This window comes from Podarcis bocagei, assembly GCF_964188305.1.
Source record: "Podarcis bocagei genome assembly, chromosome: 13".
In the NCBI taxonomy this organism is placed as follows: domain Eukaryota; kingdom Metazoa; phylum Chordata; class Lepidosauria; order Squamata; family Lacertidae; genus Podarcis; species Podarcis bocagei.
In genome coordinates, this window is record NC_138138.1 from 52,289,748 (window position 1) to 52,306,384 (window position 16,637).

General features: G+C 44.3%; 1 protein-coding gene across 2 annotated transcripts; it reads right to left on the bottom strand.

The window, feature by feature from the left end:
- On the bottom strand, positions 1–15,159 carry LOC308572171 (uncharacterized protein). Of its 2 annotated transcripts, XM_081168133.1 has the most exons (5): positions 14,913–15,159; positions 10,027–10,065; positions 6,656–6,952; positions 1,495–1,815; positions 2–696 (listed from the first exon to the last, which is right to left on the bottom strand). In XM_081168133.1, exons 1-5 carry the CDS (start codon positions 15,079–15,081, stop codon positions 578–580), a joined length of 945 nt encoding a protein of 314 aa, XP_081024259.1. In that variant the 5' UTR covers positions 15,082–15,159; the 3' UTR covers positions 2–577. The 2 variants fall into 2 exon arrangements, with proteins under 2 accessions (XP_081024260.1, XP_081024259.1); XM_081168134.1 differs by lacking the exon at positions 10,027–10,065 and having other exon boundaries at positions 1–696.
- Positions 15,160–16,637: the final 1,478 nt, after the last annotated feature.

Below are 16,637 nucleotides of genomic sequence, written 5' to 3' on the forward strand. Positions count from 1 at the left end.
CAATAACAAAAGTTCCTTTAGAAACACCATTTACAAAGACTCATAATCTAGGTTTTTATCTTATATTTTTGAAACGTACATCCAGTTTTTTTCCTTTAATTTTTTTGGGGGTCCCCAAGAGAGCGGGGCCCTAAACTACAGCTTGTTTAGCTTGTACGTAAATCCGGCACCGGTAGAGTCCTACCCTGTCCAGAAACCTACACAGTTTTGTTTGTTTAAGACTGAAACAAAAGAAGTTTTGCTTTACTTATTTATTTGAAAGAGTCCTTTAATGACAAAGAAAAAACCCAAGCAGGTCATATTGTAAATGCAAAGCGATGCCCCATGAAAACCAAGCAATCGTTTTCTGAGGGCAGGTGACCCCATGCCCTGACCCCCCCATGGCAGCCACCAGAATGGAGAAGGCCTTCTTCTGGAACAGTCCCCCCCCCCCCAATGATAGACAGGGCTGACATAGACTTTGGGCCCATCCTGGAAACTGTCCCCGCTGCATGTCGGAAACTGCCTTCCAGGTCATGCACAGAATGAAAGGGGACACCTGAAAGCCCCAACATTATCTATCGCTCCTCTTTCTCCTTCAACAGAAAGCAAGCGGGACCATCAAGATCAGGAGCGTAGGAGCCAAGCGCAAATATCCCAGTGACAGGGATGGATTTGGTGTGGGTGATGATGGTGCCGACGAATGTGGCCCTTGACCTGAAAGGAATAAAGAGGAATCCGTTATTTGTTTGTTGTGTTTCGCTTGGGTCTTTCGTCCCGAAGGCGTGACGTCATTTGAAAAAGGTCCCAAGAATTCTGAATGTTGATTTTTATCTCTTTAATGACGGCACAGTGGTACCTCTGGTTTCGAACGGGACCCGTTCACAACATGAGCAGAACGTAATAATAATAATAATAATAATAATAATAATAATAATAATAATAATAATAATTTACACCTCGCTCATCTGGCTGGGTTTCCCCAGCCACTCTGGGCGGCTCCCAATCAATTGTTAAAAACAATACAGTGGTACCTCGGGTTAAGTACTTAATTCGTTCCGGAGGTCCGTTCTTAACCTGAAACTGTTCTTAACCTGAAGCACCACTTTAGCTAATGGGGCCTCCTGCTGCCGTTGGGCCGCCGGAGCACGATTTCTGTTCTCATCCTCAAGCAAGGTTCTTAACCCGAGGTAATTTTTCTGGGTTAGCGAAGTCTCTAACCTTAAGTGTCTGTAACTTGAAGGGTATGTAACCCAAGGTACCACTGTACAGCATTAAATATTAAAAACTTCTCTAAACATAGGATAAAATGTGAGCAGACCTCTCTATCTCCATCCCTCCCCCTCCATTCCCCCCAAGCATGAAGGTTGAGACGCAGCATATGAAATAAAGAAGGTGACATTCATTGTGTCTCTTGCGGAAGACCAGACATATTGATAGCCTCATTTCACACAACACATTAAAATGGATTGTGCTACTGCTAAAGATGGCTCTCACTTCCCCAAAATGACCCACCTGGGACATTCACCACGACTTTCCCTGTCTTGCTCCATGGAGACATAACCCATCGGCCACCAATCGCTTCCTCATAACTGCAAGCAAATTCTCCACTGTGGTTGACCTTGGCTTGTAAGATGCTCACAGAGGCGTTTGGGGAGGTATTCACAGGCTCTCTGGATCCTTCATGACCGGTGTTCATCTCAGCACCATCCTTGAAGAAATGGAATCTCTTCTCAGTTATGGTCCCATTGGCCAAGCAAGTGAGGCGCAGGGAGTCCCCTTCGTTCACCACTCCAGACGGTGGATCCACTTTCAGCACCGGAAAAGGAGGGGGATCTGCAGGAATCATCCGCAAAGGAGAAGTTATGAGCAGGTGACCTAGACATGGCTTAGTACAGTGGTGCCCCGCAAGACGAATGCCTCGCAAGACGGAAAACCCGCTAGACGAAAGGGTTTTCCGTTTTGGAGGTGCTTCGCAAAATGAATTTCCTATGGGCTTGCTTCGCAAGAGCGAAAATGTCTTGTGAGTTCCTGCGGGGTTTTTTCCCTCCCCCCCCTTTTTCCCAAGCCGCTAAGCCGCTTATCAGCTGATCCTAAGCCGCTAAGCCGTTTAACAGCTGATCCGCTAAGCCGCTTATCAGCTGATCCGCTAAGCCGCTAAACCGCTTATCAGCTGATCCTCTAAGCCCGCTAAGACGCTAATAGCGCTAAGCCGCTAAGACGCTAATGGGTTTGCTTCGCAAGACAAAAAAACCACAAGACGAAGAGACTCGCGGAACGGATTCTTTTCGTCTTGCGAGGCACCTCTGCAGTTAAGAGCTTGTGGTCCACTTGGCCTGTAAAGGAAGCTATAATAATAATAATAATAATAATAATAATAATAATAATAATAATTTATTTGTACCCCGCCCATCTGGCTGGGTTTCCCCAGCCCCTCTGGGCGGCTTCCACAAAAACCAAAAATACACATTAAAAACATCCCTGAACAGGGCTGCCTTAAGATGTCTTCTGAATGTCAGGTAGTTGTTTATCTCTTTGACATCTGATGGGAGGGTGTTCCACAGGGCGGGCGCCACCACCGAGAAGGCCCTCTGCCTGGTTCCCTGTAGCTTTGCTTCTCACAGTGAGGGAACCGCCAGAAGGCCCTCGGAGCTGGACCTCAGTGTCCGGGCAGAACGATGGGGGAGGAGACGCTCCTTCAGGTCTACTGGGCCGAGGCCGTTTAGGGCTTTAAAGGTCAGCACCAACACTTTGAATTGTGCTCGGAAATGTACTGGGAGTCAGTGTAGGTCTTTCAAGACTGGTGTTATGTGGTCTCGGCGGCTGCCCCCAGTCACCAGTCTGGCTGCCGCATTCTGGATTAGTTGTAGCTTCCGGGTCACCTTCAAAGGTAGCCCCACGTAGAGTGCATGGCAGTAGTCCAAGCAAGAGTTAACTAGAACATGCACCACTACAAGGTGTGACCGGAAAATTCGGTGAATGTTCACAGAAATAGGACATCGAGAAATATTCAAACATACATGCCTTACAGGCCTTCAAAGTAGGCCTCCTCTGATACAATGCAGCGTTGACAACGTTCGTAGAACTGTTGGAAACTTCTGGAGAAGTCTGGATATTCGTACTGCTTTCAGTTCCCTCATCACAGCAGCTTGGATGTGTGAAATATTGGGAAATCTGTGCCCTTTCAGTGCAGATTTCAGTTTTGGAAAAAGAAATAAATCCGTTGGGGCCAGATGGGAGAATATGGAGTGTGGGACAACTCAGTAACCTCAGTAACGATTTCATGCGGAATATACATTTCTTCCGCCATCATTTGGACACACAAACGCCGATCCCACATCAATAACTCACGGAGTCTGTCAACATTTGCCACCCTTCACGGAAACGCTTAAACCACTCATACACTGTCTTTCGAGTTACGGCTTCGTCTCCGTACACAATTGTGAGCATTTTGTGGGTTTCGAATGCCAGTTGTACAAATATTTCTCGCTATCCAGTTTCTGTGACCGTTCAGCGAGGTCAGACAGTTCTATGGGAACTCAGGGGTCTAAGGCTGGTATATTTTTTTGTTGATTACTGGGCATGTGACTGAAGAAGTTTATTTTCTGAATTTAGAATCATAGAATTGTTGAGTTGGAAGGGATCCCAAGCGTCATCCATAGAATGCAGGAATCCTGCTCACAACTGCCCTTTGGTGGGCTTGAACCACCAACCTTCTGGATAATAGCTAGATGCACTGACCCACTTTGTCTTTTTTAAAAAAAATAATATTTATTGCTTTCCCAACAATTTAAACAATAAAAAAGGACAATACAATACAATGCAAAGACATTACATAACACTAACACATAACACTAACACATTAAACTAACAAAACAAAACAAAAACAGTTTAAAACACATCAAATAATTTCAATATCTTATCTTCCATTCACTTATTCCAACGACCTCCTCACACCTCCCTTTTTGTATTCCACTTCTGTTAATTGTTTCAGCAATTCCTTTCCATCTTCCTCTGTTTTCTATCCTATAATTATCTTAACACATTCTAACCTTATTTTTTCCTTTAACACTCTATTAATCTATTTATACTTAATTCCTTATAACATTTCAGCTAAAGCCATATAACTTCAGTCCAACATTGTTCTAACATTCATTAATTTTACAGTATTTGTGTAAATAGTCTTTAAACTTTTTCCAGTCTTCTTCCACTGACTCTTCTCCCTGGTCTCGGATTCTGCCAGTCATTTCCGCCAGTTCCATATAGTCCATCAACTTCATCTGCCATTCTTCCCGGGTGGGTAAATCTTGTGTCTTCCAATACTTTGTGATGAGTATTCTTGCTGCTGCTGTTGCATACATAAAGAGAGTTCTATCCTTCTTTGGCACCAATTGGCCGACCATGCCCAGGAGAAAGGCCTCTGGTTTCTTCAGGAAGGTATATTTGAATACCTTTTTCATTTCGTTATAAATCATCTCCCAGAATGTCTTAATCCTTGGGCATGTCCACCAAAGGTGAAAGAATGTATCTTCAGTCTCATTACATTTCCAACATTTATTATCGGGCAAATGGTAAATTTTTGCAAGCTTGACTGGTGTCATGTACCACCTATAAATCATTTTCATTAAATTTTCTCTTAGGGCATTACATGCTGCGAATTTCATACCTGTGGTCCATAACTGTTCCCAGTCAGCCATCATTATATTATGTCCAACATCTTGTGCCCATTTAATCATAGCTGATTTCACCATTTCATCTTGAGTGTTTCATTTCAACAGCACTGACCCACTTTGTCTACTCCTCAAAAGATTCCATCAACAGTGTCTCTGAAAAATTGTACACATCACTTGGGAAGACAGACGAACTAATGCCCATGTACTTGAAGAAGAAAAGATCACTAGTGTCGAAGCAATGATTCTTCAACATCAACTTTGTTGGACTGGTCATGTTGTGTGGATGCCTGATTATCATCTTCCAAAGCAACTACAGTGGTACCTCGGGTTAACAACTTAATTTGTTCCGGAGGTCCGTTCTTAACCTGAAACTGTTCTTAACCTGAGGTACCATTTTAGCTAATGGGGCCTCACGCTGCTGCTGCACCGTCGCCGCGTAATTTCTGTTCTCATCCTGAAGCAAAGTTCTTAACCCGAGGTACTATTTCTGGGTTAGTGGAGTTTGTAACCTGAAGTGCCTGTAACCTGAAGCATCTGTAGCCCGAGGTACCGCTGTGCTCTATTCCGAACTTAAAAATTGAAAGTGTAATGCTGGTGGTCAATAAAAGAGGTTTGAAGACTCTCTCAAGGCAAATCTATAAAATCGTAGTATAAACACTGACAACTGGGAAACACTGGCCTGCGAGCGCATCAGTTGGAGAATAGCCTTGACCAAAGGTGTCCTGGGCTTGGAAGACGCTCGAACTCAGGACGCAAGGGAGAAACATGCTAAGAGGAAGGCACACTTGGCAAACCCTCACCGTGATCAACTCCTGCCCGGAAACCTATGTCCGCATTGAGGAAGGACGTGTGGATCCAGAATTGGCCTCCACAGTCACTTACGGACTCACTGTTAAAACCATGTTTATGGAAGACAATCTTACTTGGCTACGAGGGATCGCCAAAGAAGAAGAAAGAAGAAGCACTGACCCGTTGTGCCGCGTGCAAATTTGGCAAGGAAGACTCTTCACCCAGATTACACCACTGCCACTCTCCCAAAAAGATCTGTACCTTGAGACCTGAGAATGGGTTGCTGGCCAGTAAGTCCTACTTAGCAGACTCAGTGAAATTAATGGGCTTAAGTTAGAGCCGCCTGACATTTAATAACTCAACAAGGAACATTAATACATGCAAGTTCCCACACTATGATTACTCTGAAGGAAGTTTCATTCAGTAAATCAACGCTGATCCTTTCCTTATCACTACCCGCTCACCTTATAAACCTTCCAGGCAGTCTGAAATCCTTCTTTCAGGGCACCTTTAATCACATGTGGTGGAAATGCAAGGTAATAAAAGAATTTTGGGAAATGATATACAGTGAGTTGAAAAAAATGTTTAAAATAACCTTTTCTTTAAAAAAAAAAAACCTGAAGCCTTCCTTTTAGGAATTCTAGGTGCCAAAATCTGAAGGGAGCAGAAAATACTATTTATGTATGCGACCATGACAGCACGGGTGTTATTGGCCCTGAGATGGAAAGAAGATAAAGTTCCCAACAGAGGAAAATGGCAGATCAAGTAGATGGATTACTCTGAAATGGCTAAAATGACCGGAACAATCAGAAATCAGGAAGACCAACATTTTAACAAGAAATGGGGAAAAATTATAATTTATCTTAAAAACCATTTTAAACAGTTAAAATCGTTAGTAGGCTTGGAATAACACTTGTAGTTTAATGGCGAATTTTGGACACAATGGAGAGGTAAAAGATTTGGATTATCATAAAAGATGCAGGAGGAAATGATCAACAATAGGATTAACAAAAAGGGAGGAGGGAAGTCCAGGCGATTCTTTGGAATCTTGTTTCTATGTTGGATGTGAGTGTAAAATTTTAGTCTGAAAAACCAAATAAATAAATTTATATATTAAAAAATTGAAATCCTTCTTTCAGAACACAGTGCTCCTCTCTCTCTTGTGTTGCGAATGAAAGAGACAACGCCAAACAGTAAAATGCAAAGACGCTCACCTGCCATGGCTACAGAGACAAGGTTGCTCTGTGGGGACCAGATTTCCTGTCCTGAGGGCATGATCCAGTAAACACAGCTGTAATTCCCAACAGTATCTTCATTGACACGGAACATCTCATAAGGCCCCATTCCACTATTGGGCAACTCCTTGAAGGTCTGATCTTGCTGTTCTTTGAAGAACGTATATCCTGCCACCTCCAAACCATCAGGAGCCGAACAAGTGAGAATCACCTTTTCACCTTTGATGTAGACGTGGTGCTGGGGATCCAAGGAAAGAATTGCTGCAGGTGGGATCTCTGGAGAAGGAGAGGAAAAACAGCCAGTCAGGAAACAAACGCATGAAACCCAGAGGACGAAGATGCTCCGAGAAGCGAAGGAGCACAGAATAAAGAGGGTATCTTATTTGGGGAAAGATTGAAGCAAATGAATATAAACACATATGTGTTCATTCTTGCAACGACTACCATTTAGTTTTGGGGTTTTCTTGACTACCAAGGTGGCTTTTGCCGGACTTCCGGAACGTTTGGTTCGACACACTCGGCAGCAACAAAAATCTAACAGGTGATACCTTCCTTATCGCCATATCTCCCACTGTGGTAAATTTGACCTTCTGGATTTCTGCCTTTTGCTGTACCTTGTGATAGGAATTTTGAGGTCTTAGATACATGTTAAATGTTCATAAGTGTACCAACCAAGCACATACATAGATCAGCACAGGAAAGCCAACCTGGAACCATTTTGATTCCCAAACTGACCAAATGTTTTCTCTGCAAGGTCAAGTGGGAAACCTCCCCATTGTCTTTTCCCTGTCTTAAGGGTATGTCTCTGTTTGAATAGGGTGTGAGCCTGTGACCTGGCCCATGAACTAAGTATTTATCTTTTTTTTAAAAAAAAATAATAATCTTTATTAAAGTTTCAAAAGGTTACAGAAAACAAAACAGAAAACAAAAGAAAACACAAAAAGCAACAAAAAAGATTCCACCTTTTAGATCTCATTTTCAATAACTTCTTTTCATGACTTCCCCACGCCTCCCCTTATTGTATTCCAACTCCAGTTGTTTGTTCAAACAAGTTTTTGTCCTTAATGTCCTAATCATAAATTGTTAATTTACTTAACCCTAATTTGTTAATATGATTCTGCAATAAGTTTATGCCTTATCATTATTATCCTTATCCTTAGTTTAGTTTATTCAACAATTTTTTAAAATATATACCTTAATCATATATGAAAGAAAAAACAAGAAATATAAAAACAGGAAAAAAGATACCTTTCCTAAGATTGTCCTTAATTCCCATCCACGGATTCCCCATTCTTATAATAATAAAAAACATATAATTTTTACACTGCAAAGTGAGAATCAGGCTGCCTTTGGACTTCCAAACCCCCACCCTTCTCTCCCCGGTTTCAGTCCCAAACCAAAGTCCAGTTAGTCCATCTTTTTAGCCTGGTGACCTTATGTCCGAGGCTCTCAAATCTCTCTCAGTCCCTTTCAGCCGGCTTCTTCGAAAGTCTCTCATGCTAAACATCCAGGGTCGAAAAGGTACCTTCTCAGTGTTGACCATGCTTCTTCCAGCCATGCCTACTTGTTTAAAGATGGAGCTCCAACTCTGCTTCTTGAATTTGTAAATCCCAAATGGTCTAACTTTCACCTTGGTCGAGTTAGAGTTCATCTTAGCAGGTCTCCGGCTCTCTTTTATCTTTTGTGGCGTTTCAGCCACCCCTTCTTTCTGTTCCTTCTGTTCAGCAGGTGTCTTTTCCTCCTCTTCAATTTTTGGTTCCTTTTCTTGACCAGCTGCCTGTGTTTTGAGCATCAAGTCCCTTTCCAACTCAATAGGTGTATTTTCTGTAGACTTCGGTTTTGTGGGGCTTGTAGACAAAACGTGGCCTCGCTCGCTCGTCTCTCGCAGCTTTCCCACGAGAAAAATAAGCTCTTGCAAGTCAGCTCGTATTTCCCGACCTAGTTCCATTCTTGTAATGTCCAAGAATCCCCTCTAGAGGGATTCTGGTTACTTTGTGTTCTTTTCCCTTCCGATCCAAAAGTCAGATTTATTTGTATCAATCTTTCTTTACTTTCAATATTTTGTAACAATATAACCGGTTAAAATTTAAGCTTTCAGTTTTTCCCAACTTTGACAGCTAGTTTGACAGCTGTCAAAAGTTTTCTGTAAATCCTCAGCAGGCTCTTTTCACGGGTTACTCCCGGGCTTGAGAAAGGTGGTACTTGATCCAAACAAATAAACTCTTGTCCTCCAGCACACTAGCTTAGTCCTTTAAATCCGTAGAATTTATATTTTTTATCCAATCACAACAATTCTTCTCGCAACCTTAGATGACAGATCCTTGCTTTAAGCTGTTTACAATAGGGGGGAGACGGACTTCCTTTTTTTTCCACCTCCCCCGCTCGTGCCAAATCCAAAACCGAATAATTTATAGTCCAATTTCCAAGTTACTCACGGGTTGTTGCTCTTGATTTTAAGTCCAAATTTTAGCAGGAAGAAGTCAGCGCTCTCCGACAAATGGCATGCGGCTACGCTCGGCAGGGGAAGCAGAAGACTCACAGCACCACGCCTCTCCCCGGCACCTGTTCCGTAGCCTTTAAAAAGGCTCCTTCACGAGTCGGGAGGGCGCTAACGGTGCCAGCCGAGTCACCATGTCCACGGGCTCCATGCCCGTGGTTTTTTAGGGTCCCCGTGTCGCCGGCACGGCAAGACCCAGCCCCCTGTCAAGCCGATTCCCTCCGGAGCTCGGAGGGAATCCGCCATTAGTTGATTGCGCTAACCCGGAAGTCCGCGCTAACCCGGAAGTCCTAAGTATTTATCACTACAAAAGACTGGCCATGCTCCCCAGGCAATCCAATCAAGTAACCTGCCAGACAGGAGATAAACAACATTCAAATTTCTGTCTTAAGACTGCCTTTTCTGTGATGTAGGTGTGATGTATCTGAGGGGTGGTCTTAGGTTACACCCCTTCTGTGATGTATGTATGATGTTTCTGGGGGTGGCCTTGATCTACAGGGTGGCAATTTCAAAAGTCTTTATAAGGCCTTGCACGCCATTTTTCTGGGTCCCTCCTCCCTCCTCTGGGTGAGGGGAGCACCCTGTTGCAACAGATCAATAAAGATCAGGCTTACTAGCTGCTTTGCTTCTCAATATTCTCTGGTTGGCCCCTGTTATTCTCTCCTACCAATAAGGAACCTATGTAAGGACTCTATATGGGCTCTTGGATACCCCATAAGCGAAAAAGGGCAATTTTTGTTTACAACAACCTGAGCTGTGAATTTAATCATATACAAAATTGACACCCCGGCCATCCCTTGCAACTGCTTTCTAAAATCAGTAACAATTAAACAAAAATGTAAATCAACTTTACCTGCATGGACTGATCTCCAAAGGAGGATCCGCAGACAGGCTAGAAGTGAAGAGCAAAGGAAAGATGTCATGAGTGAAAAATGGAGAGATCCCCTTGTGTGGAGATCTGAAGACCTAAGGATTACAAATTTGATGGTGGAGGTTGGAGCTGTGGGTATAAACGGACTTGAAAGGAATATGAAACAAGATTTGGAACACCCCCTAGGCTTCACCTTTTGGACGGAAGAATATGGATCGTGTTGGGCCGGAGCTTCTCTGAGATTTGGTGTTTAACATTATGGACTATCAAAAAAACCGGCAGAGAGGAAGTGAGAGAGAATTAAGAGCCTCGGACGTTAGATCTCCAGGCTGACTGTATATTGAGATTGATAGACATTTGTTGGGGACTGAAACCGGGAAGGGGGTATGGGTGGAATAGAAATTGGGAATTTAAAGTGTATATAATTATAATTTGTTTTCTTTTTTTTTGCATTATTATTTGTATGAAAATTGGGAAATTCGTGGAAGGGAATTATGGTCGACCTTAGAAAATGTTTTAAGAATAAGTATCGATGAACAAGTTTGGATGAGAGCTAAGATTAGATAAAGTAAAATTGGTTTCTAAGGTGAATTAAATCAGGTGAGGACTTGCTGAGCTAATAATTTGAATTGGAATACAGAGAGGGGAGATGTGAGGAGGTCTGAGAAATAAGTTAATAGAAAAGTAAGTAATGGAAATTCTATGGGTTTTTTTAATTCATTTTAAGTTTTGTATTTTTGTATTTTTGTCATTTTTGTTTTTGTTTTTGTACTTTGTATTATTTTGGAAATGCTAATAAATATTCATTAAAAAAAAGAAAGATGTCATGACAAATGGTGTGGTTTGTGAGATAGAGGGTGAGTTTCTATAAACTCATCCTCTATCTCACAATCACAACATTATTACATTTTCTGTTTTACAATTTAAAATACTCATTAAAATACCAGTGACTTCCCTTCTTCCCTTTCCATATATGATATCTTTATTGTCATTGTCCCATGCAGAACAATGAAATTGAACTACATAAAACATTCAAAAACCCCTAAAAACTCTGAAACCCCATTTTAAAATACAATATACTATAGAGACTCCTTATGCTGCGTTTAGAACCAGAACTGCATTTGCATGGAAACTGTTTCTCAGGCGGCTAGTCCTGGCCTTTATAACCCTGTCCCTTCTTCCAGAAGGCAGAAGCTGAAAGAGATCATTTCCAGGGTGCGCACTATCCTGCGCTATCTCTGCAGCTTTCTTATGGCACCTGGAAGCATAGATTTGATCCAAGGTGGGAAGAATGCACCCAATTATTCTCTCTGCAGTCTTTACAACCCTGGACAGCATTGTTTTTCCCCTCGCCGTGCAGCTCCCAAACCACACACACAGACCATAAGTTAATACACTCTCCAAAGTGCAATGGTAAAATGCCATCAACAGGTCCTTTGAGAGATTGTTTTTCCGGAGGATTCTCAGAAAATATAACCTCTGCTGTGCTCTCTTCACCAGGTCTTTGCTGTTTTCTTTTTTTTTTTATATATATATATTTTTATTGGGTTTTCACATTTTATATAAACACAAACAACACACATAACACCAAAACAAACATAAAAAACAACAAACATGAATAGTTCCCGAAAATCTTATTTTCTAACCCTAGTCCTTGACTTCCCCCCACCCCCTCCCCTGCATCCCTGTTCCCAAATTTGTGTCAGCAAGTTGGCATTTCTTCCGTCTTAATATTATTCCTTTTATAAAAAACAAAAATAAATTTTCCCTAAGTTGGACCCCAATTCTCTTCCCTCGATTTCTCATTTTTTCTTACATAATTTTCTTATTACTAAACCCCCTGGTCTTGAGTGTTGTTTAAATTTAAATACTTCCCTCCCTCCCATCCCCGCTTTGCGTCCTTTCCCAAGACATGTCCAAAATAACAGTTTTTAGCCTGGATTCCGCACATCCGAGGCTCTCAAATCTCTTTCAGTCCCTCTCCGCCAATTTTGTTGGTAGTCCTTTTTGTCTATCATCCAGTCTCGAAAGGTTTCCTTAACCATCAATCCAATCAGTCCATAGTCTCTTCCCATATTTAGAGGCAACTGCTGAGGAATTTCCACAAGGCCTAAGTCTTGGTGATAGTCAAAATCAAAGTCTATGTGGAGGCCCCAATTGTACTTCTTTATTTCGAGTTCCTGAATTCCATAAAGTCCCAGGGTCTCCACTTTCGTCTTCTGTGTCTTTCGTAGGCTTAAAGTAGATTTAATCCAATAGTCTCCTTGCTTGTGTTCTCCAGATGCCAGCTTCTGGTTAGTATTTTCCCAGATAACTTGTTCTCTTTCTTGTTTAGTCTTCTCCTCTTCTTTGTTTATAGTTTCGAATTCAGCTGTGGGTTCTTTCTCACTCAGGCCCTCATTACATTCAGCAGAACTACTTGTTTCCAAATCCAAGGTCGTCAATTGTTTACTCATAGCTGTAGTCTGCTCCTGTAAGGTTCCCACCAGTGAAAACATCCTTTCGATTTCTCTCAGTATCTTTCCACCCACAGCCATTGTAATTCCACAGAATTCCCCCTAGAGGGAATCTGGTTACTGAGTAATCTTTTCTCCAACAATCCTCTGTCCTATTATTGTTTCTTTGTTTCCCAAAGTTTTAGTTCAATTGTAACTCCTTTTAATCCGGAGAGGTCTTAAACAGCGATTTTTTTCACTATTAATAGTCCATTTGACAGCTTTTGACAGCTGTCAAATTCTGCTCCTCTATACAGGCTCCAAAGCAGGTCGCTCCCGGGCCCGGGTGGGAGGGTTGTTTGCCACAAAACAAAGACTCTTCCAACACTCCACTCTCCTGTTCAAATTTACCTTTCTAAATCTTGGAAGTTACTGTCTTTTTAAAACTCACCCTTTACAGGGTAGGCACTCCAGCTTAGCTCTTATTTCGTTGCTCTGGATCGTCTGCAAGGGGGGGTGTGGGGACTTCCTTTTGGCACACCCCCCGGTCGTCTCAAATTCAGAAGGTAAAAATTTTAAAGTTCAGTTCCAAATTACTCACGGGTTCTTTTTTCAGTCCGAATTTCAAGGAAGGAAGTCAGCGCTCTCCAGTTATGGCTCGCGGCTTCGCTCAGCGGCGGTAGCGGTCGACTCTCAGTGCCACGCCGTCCCCTGTATCCCCTCCGTAGCCTTTAAAAAGGCTCATTGCGAATCAGGGGGGCGCTTAAGGCACCCGCCGAGTCTTCAGTCCGCAGGCTTCTGCGCCTGCGGTTTTTAAGGGTCCCCGTGTCGCCGGCACGGCAAAGACCCATCCACCGCTGAGCCGATTCCCTCCGGAGCTCGGAGGGAATCCGCCATTTCCCGATCGCGCCAACCCGGAAGTCCTCAGGTCTTTGCTGTTTTCTCCCCAGGTTAGGTCGTCTCTCAACTCCATTCCCAGAAATCGAAACACCGAGACCTGTTCCACGCACTTCCCCTCAATAATAAGTGGCTGAATATTCAATTTACATTTCCTAAAGTCCACAATGATCTCTTTTGATTTCTTTAAGTTAAGGAGTAAGTTGTTTTCCTGCACCACTCCCCCAACTGCTCAACTTCCTTCCTATAGGCCGCCTCCCCCTCTCCAGCCATGATTAAACCAACCACCGTTGTATCATCTGAGAACTTTCTATGGTTCATTTTGCATATCATAAATCCCGGCATATTTTACAAAAACTGAACCATTCAGCATTCCGTTATTGCATCTGTCAAAACTTATTTACACTGTTGAATTTATCTCAATGCTGCCAATGTTTTCAGCTACGAGTGATCGCCAAAGGAAAAGAATATCAAGACTGCCTAGTGGTTAGGGCAGACTTGTGGCAGCTGACCCGGAAATCAGAAAAGTGGGTTGAGCTCAGATTCCTCAGTGTCAGATTGACAGGAACGAGCACCCAGGGGCAGATTTCCCCTTGCTTTTGACGTCTTACTTCAGGGTGGCTGGAATACGTGGCCCTCTCAGGCTTGGTCTCCTTGCTCTTGGCCTTTGCCAATGTGGCTGAGTCCAAGCCTGTCAGTCATAAGATGCAGATGATGATGATAATAATAATAATAATAATAATAATAATAATAATAATTTATTTATACCCCGCCCATCTGGCTGGGTCTCCCCAGCCACTCTGGGCGGCTTCCAACAAAATATTAAAATACAATAACCTATTCAACATTAGGTAAAGGTAAAGGGACCCCTGACCATTAGGTCCAGTTGTGGCCGACTCTGGGGTTGCGGCGCTCATCTTGCTTTATTGACCGAGGGAGCCGGCGTACAGCTTCCAGGTCATGTGGCCAGCATGACTAAGCCGCTTCTGGCGAACCAGAGCAGCGCACGGAAACGCCGTTTACCTTCCCGCCGGGGCGGTACCTCTTTATCTACTTGCACTTTGACGTGCTTTTGAACTGCTAGGTTGGCAGGAGCAGGGACCCAGCAACAGGAGCTCACCCTGTTGCGGGGATTCGAACTGCCAACCTTCTGATCAGCAAGTCCTAGGCTCTGTGGTTTAACCCACAGCGCCACCTGTGTCCCATTATTAAACATTAACAGCTTCCCTAAACAAGGCTGCCTTCAGATGTCTTCTAAAAGTCTGATAGCTGTTTTCGTCTTTGACATCTGGTGGGAGGGCGTTCCACAAGGCGGGTGCCACTACCAAGAAGACCCTCTGCCTGGTTCCCTGTAACTTGGCTTCTTGCAGCAAGGGAACCGCCAGAAGGCTAAGGCTAGAGAGTGAGTTTTTGGTTAACGAGGTCTTCCCTCCATCCATTCATCTCTGACGGATCATGGGCTTAGGCGATCTTGGCGAGTAGGGCAGCAAAAACCAACCCCCCTATTTTGTCTGTAACAAGAGAGAGGCCCCAAACCTGTTATCAAAGCAGCAAATTTCATGCTCGGCCGGCGTCCCTCGAAGGCCAATGGCAGGGTCCTCTGCTTCACCACTGTCTCTCTGCTTTCAAAGAGAGGATGGGCTGTCTCTCCCTGACTCAACCAGACTGTCAGACGCAAAGACAAGAGCAGGAACTGAACAGTCATCGCCTCCTTTCCTCCCAGCCACCACAAAGCATTGCACCTGCGCCCCCAGCGCAGCTCATAGGCCTTGAGGACACAAAAAGCTGCTGGGTGGAACAACCGATGTTCCAACCAGCTCACCACATCTCTCCTTGCAGCGCCTATACTCAGCCTCCTTTGTAACCAAAACACTTGAGGAGGTGGTAGCACGAGGCTAGAAATGAGAAAGCGGAAGGACGCAGCAATCACAGGTGGTCAACTCAAAAAGGGGCCTCTGGAAGAAGATCAAACCTCTCCATTCTGAAGGAAATCAGCCCTGAGTGCTCACTAGAAGGACAGATCCTGAAGCTGAGACTCCAGTACTTTGGCCACCACATGAGAAGAGAAGACTCCCTGGAAAAGACCCTGATGTTGGGAAAGGTGGCGGGCACAAGGAGAAGGGGACGACAGAGGACGAGATGGTGGGACAGTGTTCTTGAAGCTACCAGCATGAGTTTGACCAAACTGCGGGAGGCAGTGGAAGACAGGAGTGCCTGGCGTGCTCTGCTCCATGGGGGTCACGAAGAGTCGGACACGACTAAATGACTAAACAACAACAACAAAATCTTAGAAGAGTCCTGGTAATCTGGCCAAAGTGGCTTCTAGTCCAGCATCTTCTTCTGACAGTGGCCAACCAGGCACCCCTTTTGGGGAAAGAAGAGACCAGGATCAGCAGAATGGGAACTCCAGCACCAGGAAGCAGGAATAAGATCCTCAACGACCGCCTCTCCCTACATGAACTGATCCAGACCCTGCGATCATCACCCGAGGCCCTTCTTTATGTGCCTTCTCCACAAGAGGTCTGGAGGGTGTCAGCACGAGAACGGGCCTTTTCTGTTAGGCGTAATGGTTTGATTCACACAGCAATGAAAAATGTACACGTATTAAAGAAGGTTTAAAATGGAACATGGCTAAATGTATATTGGTGTCACGGGCTGCCTCTGGTCTCAGCTCACAAAAGACCAACGCCAAGCTCTTCTTATATACAAGGATGTTTATTGCAGTTCATTATTGGTTCCACAACCGAGGCGTGCAGCCCCGAGTGTCTAACGTCAGACATTTGAAGTCCCCTCTGACTCGGTCCCGCCCCTGCACCAACTTATGAGGCTTGTGCTAGACCACCGCTTCCTGTCTTTCCTTTTCCGCAGGGTCTTTCTGCCCCCCTGGGTTCCTTCCCTCCTGCTCTCTCCCGAAGCGGATTCCTGAGATGCCTGTTCCCCCCTCCTTCGTGCTTTGGGGCTGGGCTCCTCCTCCGGGCTTTCTCCATTTCCGCGCGCCTCCACATTTGAACTTGGCGCGCGCTCGCTACCCCTGACCTTCCTTTTGACACTGACACTACTCCCTGTACTACTCTCCCCCTCTTCCGGCAGGACGTTCTCCCCAGATCTCCTTCCCCTGTCTCTTTCCTGCTCCGCTCCGTGTGTAACACTGGGAACCCCCCTCTCTTCCCTTCGTTCCTGCTGGGAAGCCGGCCCCGATCTCCCACTCCCGCTCGGGGTTTCCCTGCTGCTTCCCTGCTCCTGGCAGGTCCCCCCTGTGAC

What these genes read in the sequence shown, in the direction of transcription:
- LOC308572171 (XM_081168133.1), bottom strand. Translation starts at nt 15,081, where the DNA reads ATGACTGTTCAGTTCCTGCTCTTGTCTTTGCGTCTGACAGTCTGGTTG. An exon ending in TGTCTCTGTAGCCATGGCAG is followed by an intron (nt 1,816 to 6,655) that starts GTGAGCGTCTTT and finishes TGATTCCTGCAG; the next exon opens with ATCCCCCTCCTTTTCCGGTG. An exon ending in AGTCGTGGTGAATGTCCCAG is followed by an intron (nt 697 to 1,494) that starts GTGGGTCATTTT and finishes TATTCCTTTCAG; the next exon opens with GTCAAGGGCCACATTCGTCG.